Source organism: Malania oleifera, chromosome 1 (genome assembly GCF_029873635.1).
Source record: "Malania oleifera isolate guangnan ecotype guangnan chromosome 1, ASM2987363v1, whole genome shotgun sequence".
In the NCBI taxonomy this organism is placed as follows: domain Eukaryota; kingdom Viridiplantae; phylum Streptophyta; class Magnoliopsida; order Santalales; family Ximeniaceae; genus Malania; species Malania oleifera.
The window spans coordinates 18,588,650-18,599,545 of record NC_080417.1 but is presented as its reverse complement, the minus strand read 5'-3'; the positions used below and the strand labels follow the sequence as shown (position 1 = coordinate 18,599,545).

The following is a 10,896-nucleotide window of genomic DNA, read 5'->3' as shown; positions in this document are numbered from 1 at the left end:
CAGGGTTTTTTTTTAAATTTTTAAATTTTTTTTAGGTCAGGTTCTTCTTAACTAATTTTTTGCATAGATTTGGTGTAAAAGTATTAGAAAAATTCCTCAAATACCTCTTACTGTACCGTAGGGCGTTGCCCTCACACCCACAACTCATTTATCGTCCTAATCAATAAAATAATAATTTATAAGCCCGATATCAATTTGCTTTCTCTATATACACGTGTTTCACTAGATATGAACCAATACTACGGTAGAACTACATGATCTCATCAAGTCAATAAATCATTATCTTCCTTTTGCATTGTAATTTGATTTGCACCAAATACTACGGCAGAACTACACGACCTCGTCAAGTCAATAAGTCATTGTCTTCCTTTTGCATTGTAGTTTGATTTGCATGTGTGTGATTGCCTATAACTTTATTTCTTTATAAGATGCGATAAGGTTCTCCCTCCCCGCACTAAAAAAGAAAAAGCAAGAAAGAGGCAATTGCCAGCAATAATCCATGGAAAAGCTTCACTTCCACTGTCCTCTGTTTTTCCTTCTCTTCCAACTCTCACCTCTCCTACTTGTTTCATCGGATGACACTTACACGAGGCCGGACAAGTACTTCATCAATTGTGGCTCAGAATTGAATGCCTCCCTCGAAGATGGCCGCACCTTTGTTGGTGACCGGAAAGCAGGGTCCTTCTCCTTCTTCCCAGGCAAGAGCGAACCTGTCCAAGACAGCAACCCAGAAACAAATGCATCCCTTTATCAAACAGCAAGAATTTACAGAGTACCATCTTCCTATGCCCTTGCAATCCCTGAACATGAAAATGACACTTACGTGGTACGCCTACATTTCTTCCCTCTCTCTTCTCATCCAGATCTCACCGGTGCTACGTTCAACGTTTCAGCATCTGGGTTTTTGCTTTTATCCGATTTCAATGTCCCAAACGGTACCAAATCCCCAGTGATAAAGGAATTTTTACTCGCAATCACTGCAGGGAATTTCAGAATAGATTTCATTCCTAAGCTAGTGCAGCCTGCTTTGGCTTTCATAAATGCCATTGAAGTCTTCCTTGCCCCTGAAAACTTGACCCTTGTCAGCGCAACTCATGTTACTCCTGCAGGAAGGAATGGTAGCTACACTGGTTTGCATCCTCAGGCTCTAGAAACTGCTTACAGGTTAAATGTTGGAGGTCCCACCATCACGCCGGCCGACGATCCTCTTTGGAGAAATTGGATTCCAGATGATGAGTATCTAACTAACCGGGCTTCTGCAAGGAATGCTAGTTACTTCAGTGGAACGCTGCAGTATCAGCCTGAAGGAGCGAGTAACTATACGGCCTCAAACCTTGTCTACAGAACAGCCAAAATATCAACGAGCAGAAACATAACATGGAGTTTTGGTGTGAGTAAGAATGCTAGACATCTTGTGAGGGTTCATTTTTGTGACACTTTTAATCCGACAGTAACGTCAGATACATTTAATCTCTATATCCTTGGCAAGTTCAATCTGGGGATTAGTTCCTATCCCAAATTTTACCAAGGAGCTGTTCCCTTTTATCTTGATTTTGTCGTTGATTCCAATGATTTGGGGTTTATGAGTATCAGCATAGGTCCGTCACATGATTTCCCAAACCTAACTGCATATCTGAATGGACTCGAGATTTTGAAGTTTTCGGTTGCTGCATCAGGCCAACAGAAGAAGAGCCATTGGTTTGTTATTGTTGGTTCAGTAGTTGGAGGTGTGGCTCTCATCTGCATTTCGTTAGTGGTAGTTTTGATGGGTTTGAAATGCAGGAAAGAAAAATCCACTGACAATCAACTGCCACTTGAGCTTCTTTACGGTGGTGAGATTTCTTATGATTCAGCAATAGAAAGAAAAGCCAGTGCTTTCCTGGTTCATAACTTGAACATTGAGCTAAAGAAGTCATTTGTTGAAATACAGAAGGCAACTAACAACTTTGATCCGGACTTGATGGTAGGCAAAGGAGGGTTTGGAAAAGTCTACAAAGGACGGCTTAGCAATGGTGACATAGTGGCTGTGAAACGGCGTGAATCAGAAAGCGGCCAGGGCCTTCACGAATTTGAAAGAGAGATCACAATTTTATCCAAAATTTGCCATCGCCATCTTGTTTCCTTGATTGGGTATTGTGATGACAATTTTGAGATGATACTGGTTTATGAATTCATGGAGAAAGGGACACTTAAAGAGAATCTGTATGATTCAAATGGGAATCCCCTAGGCAAATTATCTTGGAAGCAAAGGCTTGAAATTTGCATTGGCGCTGCAGAAGGTCTACATTATCTTCACACTAGTGCTGAGAAGAGAATCCTTCATCGCGATGTTAAGTCAACAAACATCTTGCTCGATGGAAATTATGTGGCAAAAGTTGCTGATTTTGGTCTTTCAAAGTCAGGTCCTATCGATAAATCCTCAACTTACAATCATCTAATAGGCACGCCTGGATATCTCGATCCTGAATTTTTGAGAAACCTGGAGTTAACAGAAAAATCTGATGTGTACTCTTTTGGAGTCGTCCTTCTCGAAGTGCTCTGTGCAAGAGCAGCCATTAAGGAGGAAGTGAACCTAGTTGACTGGGCAATGCCCTGGATAAAGGAAGGCCAACTAGAAAAAATTATGGACCCATTTCTTGTGGGCACACTAAATCCCAAATCGTTGGAAACATTTGTTGGAACAGCTGAGAAGTGCTTAAATGGTTTGAGTGTTCTTCGGCCTACAATGTATGCTGTATTGTGGGACTTGAAGTATGTGCTGGGGCTCGAAGAAAATGTAATGCACAAACGGCCGCATGAAGATAGCACTGCAGATGCATCGTTGGAGCTGGCGCTGCCTTTTGGTAAGCATTTTCCTTCTAACAGCCTCCCTGGTGGCGAAGAAAGCTTGGTGCAAATAGGATTACCTGGTGAAGATGGTTCGGATACAACAGCTAGTGAAGTGTTCTCCCAGTTGAGGATTGATCTTCCCAGATAATTTCAACACTTCAAGTACGTCCATGCATTTTTAGCTGCTTGAGTATTATTCACTGTTGTAGGCAGAGCTTTTGCTATTTGAATTCAGAAATGGCAGGTGCAAGAAATAGCACGATTGACTTGATAGTAGTTGGGATAAAGGAAAGGAGCTCTATCTAATTAAATATATGATTTATTTATTTATTTAGTTTTTATGTAGAATGATGCTTTAACTTGGGATAAGGTAGGAAACAAGTATCAAGTAGAATGGCCACTCCATTTCAGTGATATTGTTTGTAGACGGACCAATGATCTAATCTATAATTTATTTCTTTATTAATCACATCTATTTCAAACCACTGCAATACCAAATATTCTTCCCCTTAGTTCAGGAGCTTTCGTGCATGGATTTGGACAAAAAGTATATTACCTTTCATTTAAATCTACACAAATCGAAATATGTAGTTTGAAATCCTACCTTCCAAACGCAGTCTTTGAAGTGCATGCGAGTACTTGAGATTTTGCATGCACCTGTGGTGATTGTGTGCATCTTGACTCTAATATTTTTTATAAGCATGTTGAAGAAACACCTTTATGCTCTGGTTTTGGTTTACTGATTGAATGTGTTAGTAGCTTCATTTTACTGATTGAACGTGTTACTAGCTTCATTTTAATACATGCGCACCTCTGGTCCTCTGGATGTTGGTTGCAGGAAGCAAACCCCACTAGAACTCTGGCAAGAACTTTTCCTGCCTGCATATGGAGGAATCCGATCTTTTGGTGCGACTTGAAGGAGCCTGTATTGTCAAATCTCACCATCTCGAGGTTAAAAAAAAATGCAAGCCTCTTTGGATGTTCTCCTTAATTAATCCAAGATGGGTGTTTTCTGTGTTGAGGATTCTTCGCCTTAATTTTAAGAGAATATTATATATGTATCTTTCTTTTGTCTATCCTCTAATTAATAAGGAATTGATATGTAATTATTGCGCTAGCTATCCAATCAATTTTCAGATGTTTAGGGCAGTTGGTACCATTTCAAAAATTAAAAAAACCAAAACAAAAGATAAAAATAAAAAATAAAAAATAAAAAATAAAAAATAGAAATCATAGAAATCAACAACTTATTTGATTAATATTTATAAATCTAATACAAATTAAAAACTTACTTAAAAATGACTCATTTTCATCTTTAAATTATGTAATATCATTAAAATTGATTGAAATAATAAAATTGCAAACAATACACATTAAAGAATTTACTATTTTAATAATAAAATTTATTATAATTATTTTACTTAATTATTCTACTTTTAAAATTGACTATACAAAAAAAAATTTATTGGATATGACAATTGAAAAATAGTAAAAGTATTTGTAATTGGCTTTATTATTATTATTTGAAATTTATGCATATTTTTATTTTTATTATATTTAAATTCAAATGATCATTTAATTTTTATTTTAAATTTAAATTACATAAAATGAATAATTTAATCCAAAAAACTACTTCTGAATATTAAAATTTTTGGCAACAAATTGTCAAAACAACTAAAAATCATAAAATTTGGATTTCAATTTTTTGACAAACAACTGAAAATCAGTGACAGAAGTAGATACTAACAATATAAACAAACATGTTTTTTATTATCTATTTATTTATTGTGGAGAAATAGAAATATAAAATAGAAAACAATTATGATACCAACAGAGATCCTTAACTTTTTTCCATATGACGTTGACCTAATATTTGCATAGCTTGTGCATTTTATACAAAAAGCAAGAGGAATTGAGTATTTTATTTGAGAGGGAGTTATTTCTAAGGGGTTTATTTTATAGGTGCCTTTCTAGATCACTTGTAGTGTGAAAGAGCATAATATTTTAGATACTTCTATATTCTTTCCACTTCCCGCCGCAAAGTCCTCCTGTCATCTTTGCCCATGAACATTGGCTATCGGCTGAATTACATAATTCTTGTGTCTTTTTGGCATTTACATTCATTATTTAGTTCTCTTCATTCTCATACTTTTATATCCTAACATTAACTCTTAGCCTGGGTGTGCTCTTTGGCATTACAATGCTATGACTTGGATTTCTTTTGATAGAAAGAGCAATTTGAGAAGACTCTCCATAATGACTCACTATGAGCAATGGATTCTAAGTTTCCAACTATGAAAAAGGGTAGGAGTTCTATTTAAATAAATATATGTATTTATTTGTTAGATTTTATGTAGACTAATGCTTTAGCTTGGGATAACGCAGTAAATAAGTAGTATGGCCACTGCCATTTCAATGATATTTTTGGTAAATAGACCAACATTGTAGTCTATAATTTATTTCTTTCTTAATGACATTTTTTTCAAAGAAGCACTGCTTAACCAATTACTCCTTCCTTGAGCTCAGCAACTTGGATTTTGATTATGGATTTAAATAAAAGTAGTACAAAATTATACTAACTTCCAATTAAATCTACTCAATTCAAATATATAGCCTGAAATTCAACCTTCCAACTAGTCTTTGAAATGCAAGGTAGTGTTGGGGATTCTGCATACACCTGTGTTAGCCTAACATGACTTTCGAATCTTATTTTGATGACAATAAATCAAGATAATTTAACATGTTGTGGTTTAAGTGATGATGTTTCAGGAAATAAAACATATGAAAGTTCAAAAAGTTCAAGCATTATAAGTTCAAGTTTAAGGATAAGAGTCCAAGATCACAAGTGTTATGAAAGATTGCATTCCAAAGCTCAAAAGGTCAAAAACAGACAAACCTTATGAAAGCTTAAAAAATATTGAAGTTTAAGACAAGATGGACTCAAAGGAAGATATACATGAAGACTTCAAGACTAGAAAAGTTTTAAGTCTTAAGGAAGTCTTGTGTAAGTACTTCAATTAAAATCAATATGAATGCTTTGAAGCTCATTAGGGTTAACCATGGACTTAGAGACCATATTTTAAAAACCCCGGAAAATACTTTCAAAAGTATCAAAACAAGTTGGCAAGAGTTTTTTGGAAACAAGCTTAAAAAACATTGTTTTTACTGCCCAGATGACTGACCCTTGACTAGTTAGGCGGCTGACATTTATGCTGAATTAAAATTAGGAAGATAGTATAGGCCCAGACGATTGACCCCTGAGAGTCCAGGTGCCTGACCTTGTTTTGACCTTGATATTACGCTGAAATTCAAAGTTTAGACGACCGACCCTGATGAGTCCAAGTGACTGACCTTTGTAACGGCTATTTTAATATAACATTTAAAAGTTTCCAAATTATGTTACTTGTGCCCCAAACTTTGTCAAAACTTGGGAAACACTCCAAATAACTTAGGCAACACGAAAATATGACTTTTTAACTCTATAAATACATGATTTCACAACTAAAATCAAACCAAGAATTCAAAACAACAATCAAGCTTATAATTCTCATACTCTTCCAAAAGCCTTCTTGCTTACATACTTCCTAGAGTTTTTCTGGGATTTGTTGAGGTATTTTTCTCCGATCTTTGAGCATAAATTCTGAGTTTGATCAATCAAAAGAAAATCCCGATGATATATTCTATGGATTTCAATTCTATTCTTCATTGATATTTAAATTGAAGTATTCTTAGCTATGCTATTACTTGTACTAATCTGCTATTTTTTAGAGTGATTCTTTTACGCAAGAAGTTTTCTTATTTTCTTGACAGTTCAAGGTTGTTGAATTGTTGTACCGAACGTGGGGTATTGCTTGGAGAGGAGAGCTCTATCCTATTGAAGGAGTGTTGTAAAGGTTTGCTTCGCCTGTAAATGAGTGGTATAGTGGAATCCTTAGGTGTGTTGCCTAATGCGAGGATGTAGGCGGGTATAGCCGAACCTCGTAAAAACTCAGTCTCACTCTTTTCCCTACTCTCTTGATTTTATGCACACATATACTGAGCGGTTGTGTATTAAATTATCGAAAATTTATCTTTTTTTTTGGAATTGTAGAAACTGAAAGGAAGAATGTTGATTGATCAATACATATTTCGGAAATCGTATAGGAGTACGTTGATTGATTAACACTAAAAGCTTATTAATATTCAAAGTGGGTTGACATATTCAAAAGCTGAATCTTGGAAGCACTACTGCAATTCATACATTGTTTAATAAATTAACTTGTTGATTGTGCTAGCTTATTGATTGGGCGTTAATTTAAATTGCTACAGGATCAAATTGATATACTCTTTCATAAAGATTTAAAAGTCAATTTGATTCTCAGCTGATACTGTAACTGAAATTCAAACCATCCTTGTGTGACTACTAAATATACAATAAGTTGGGAAAAGAATATTTAAAAAAAGAGTTTAAGGAAACTTTTAAAACCCAATTCACCTCCCTCTTGGGACTATACCTTACTTTTCAACTTGTGGTGATTGTGGGCATCTTGACTCTAATATTTTTTTTGTTTAGGGTGTTGAAGAAAATCCTCCATGTTCTGGTTTTGGTTTACTGATTGAAAGTGTTAGTTGCTTCATTTTAATACATGCACACCTTTGGTCCTCTGGATGTTGGATTGCTGGAAGAAAACCCTGCTAGAACTCTGGCCAGACCATTCCTACCAACGTACAACGGAACTTAATCTTGCAATGCGACTTGAAGGAGACTATATCGCAAATGTCATGCCCCGAACCCGGTATTGGGACCTAGGGGTGAGTTAATAATCTAACCTGTCTCTGTATCATACAAATCACCCAAAGATATAGTACAATGAATGAGGGTCCAACCCCGTGGGGTTCTCAATCACCCTACACACATCTATACACAACAGAATACATGCAGCGGAAAAAAGATTATTCTATACATAATTTGTACCATACCAGAGTCTGTACACAAGAGTCCAAGCTCCATAGCACATAACATAACCGGGTTATCAACCATACCCCAAAATGACAACCTAAAAACCACAGTCCTAGCACTTACCCAAGCGCTACCCGCGGTACATTGACCACTATGCTCCTATATCAAGAAGTTAGCTCCGGTTACCCGTAGGACTTGAAAAATATGTACGTATAGCAGGGGTGAGACACCTCTCAGTAAGCAAGAATACAGGTTATATTGATGTGTGGCATTCGAGTGTTATCATGATATACAATGCATACATAGTTAAATGCAGTTCCAGTACTAGTTTCAATACAGTGCATACAAGCACTCGCACACATGATCAAATCCGGTGTCGTCACATCCCTCGACCCGAAGTAGGCCCGCAATACTCGGCATCCAACCTGTAGCTGACCCACAATATCCGGGGTCCCCGGTACATGGCAAGTCCCAGACTCTTATGGCATCGTACCGGTACAAACTGGTGGATCCATACCCTTCGGTGATCAGCCAGTAAGGCTCACGCCCTCGGATATAGAGTCAGACACTCTTACCAAACATGGCTTAACAATTTCATACGCACACGGATATAGAATCAGACACTCTTAGTACCTGGAACAACTAAGAACCTAGTTCTAATTGCATTACACAGAAACACAACTATGCATGCTCATATAACCAAACATACCACACCTATTTGGTAATATAAAATCATGGTTTTTCAAACATAAACAGTTTAAACAAAGTCAAGGCATAACCATCCCCATTACACAATATAAATCAACATATACATATGATTTTTCCAACAAAATTAGGGATGTAGACCAATACCCCATTTTCCCTAAAACTGTAATCATGAAAAACCCATAGCTTTACTTGTTGGATCCCCCCAAATGAGTAACAAAAACGCACACAGGACCGTGGACCATAGTTCCACCAGTTCGATTTTGAAAATAACCAACATAAACTGAATCCCCTTACCTTTTCCCCGAATAGCAAATCCCGAACTCCAAGGCCCCTAAACTGTGAACCGAGTTCCAAAACCTATAGATCCCAATACAAAAAATACTTACAACATTGTTCTCTACAAAACTACTATATCAGAATTGAAAACTAAGCCTTACCTCGATTTTACGCCAAAACCCAAAAATGGCCAAACCGAAAATCCGATCTATAGAACTTGTAGAGAATCCTTCCACGATCCTCATGGTCTTCGGATTAATGATTCTCGCGACAAACATCAAAGAAATCTAAAGAGATGGAGAGTATGAAGAGTTTTTAGAGAGATAGAGAAAGAAAATGAGATTTCTTAGTTGAGAAGTAATGAAAATATCTATTTATAGCCCTTTGACCCGACCACTTCTCGTCAACGAATTGCATCCTTATTGACGAGGTCTTATAGACATCTCGTTGACGAGACCATGACCTCGTCGATGAGCCTGAAATTTTTGGATTTCCGAAACCCCTCGGCTTCTCCTCATCGATTAACTCTGAATTTTGTCGCACTTCACAATACCTCTCGGCTTCTCCTCGTCGACAAGTCCCTAAAACTCATCCCTGAGTTTTCTTAAGACTTCGTCAATGAACTATGGATTCATTGACGAGCCTGCTTAATTTACATTTTTGCCCCTCTCTTAATTAATTAAACTCATATTCCACGGTTTAGGTTCTTACAACCTTCCCTCCTTACAAAAATTTCATCATCAAAATTTGTCATCTCTCATTCACAAACTCAACATACAAGCAATAAGATATACCCAATACTAAAGAGAACCGACGACCACTAAAACGCAACCCTGTCACAACAGATACATACCCTCACTTATGGCGGAGGAATAACATGGTTACATACACAACCGTTTTAGGAGTTCACACTATCATACACTCCCAATGATTAACCACCTATCCCAACCCAAAGTAGAGAAACATACACATACTCAGAACAACTATGGATACTTCCGGCGTATTCCGTTTCCAGTTCCGAAGAAGCCTCCTCAACCTCGTGATTCCGCCACAATACCTTCACTAACGGTATATCCTTGGTACGAAGTTTCTAAACTTTACGGTCTAGAATCTGAACAGGCATCTCCTCGTATGCTAAAGTATCCCCAATCTCCACATCCTTGTAGCTAATAACATGTAAAGGATCCAACACGTACCTTCTCAACATGGATACGTGAAACACATCGTGGATCCTCGAGAGTGCTGGGGGTAGTGCAATCTTGTAGGCTACAGGACCCACTCGCTCAAGAATCTCGAATGGTCCGATATACGTCGGGCTCAATTAGCCATTTCTTCCCAAATCTAATCACTAGCGATTCTAAAAAATACCTTACCCCCCACCTCGAACTCTAACTCATGGCTGCGAACATCTGCGTAGCTCTTTTACTGACTTTGAGTTGATTTAATCCTTTCTCGGATCAAACCCACCTTCTCAGATGCTCGTTGCACAAGTTCAGGTCCTAACACCTGACATTCACCAACCTCATTCCAATATAGAGGAGATCGACAACTCCAACCATACAGAGCCTCGAATGGTGCCATCCCGATACTAGCCTGGAAACTGTTATTATAAGCAAACTGTACTGGTGGCATGAACTGTATCCAGATACCACTAAAGTCTAAGACACAAGCTCGCAACATATCTTCCAATATCTGTATCATCCTCTCTGACTGTCCATCAGTCTAGGGGTGGAACGCAATACTGAAAGTAAGTTTTGTCCCTAGTACTTCCTACAAGCTCGACTAGAATCGAGAAGTAAACCTCAGGTCTTGATCTGATAAAATGAATACTGGTACTCCGTGCATCCTCACAATCTCCTGCACGTACAAGTCTGCTAGCCTACTCAAAGGATAGCTAACCTTTATCGGTATAAAATGAGTAGATTTCATCAATCTATCCACAATTACCCAGATAACATTCAACCCTTGAAGTGCTGGCGGCAATCCAATCACAAAATCCATTTAAATATGCTCCCATTTACACTCCAGAATAGTTAAGGGCTACAACAGCCCTGTCAACCTCTGATGTTCAATTTTCACCTACTGACACGTTAGACACTGCTCCATGAACTGAGCAATTTGCCTCTTCATACCACTCCACGAGA

The 10,896-nt window shown here is 37.5% G+C and overlaps 1 protein-coding gene across 1 annotated transcript; it reads left to right on the top strand.

Moving 5' to 3' along the window:
- Nucleotides 1-435: 435 nt before the first annotated feature.
- Nucleotides 436-3,975, top strand: LOC131161980 (probable receptor-like protein kinase At5g24010). The gene is made up of 2 exons (XM_058118065.1): nucleotides 436-2,991; nucleotides 3,668-3,975. Exon 1 carries the CDS (start codon nucleotides 500-502, stop codon nucleotides 2,975-2,977), a length of 2,478 nt encoding a protein of 825 aa, XP_057974048.1. The 5' UTR covers nucleotides 436-499; the 3' UTR covers nucleotides 2,978-2,991; nucleotides 3,668-3,975.
- The last annotated feature ends 6,921 nt before the right edge of the window (nucleotides 3,976-10,896 follow it).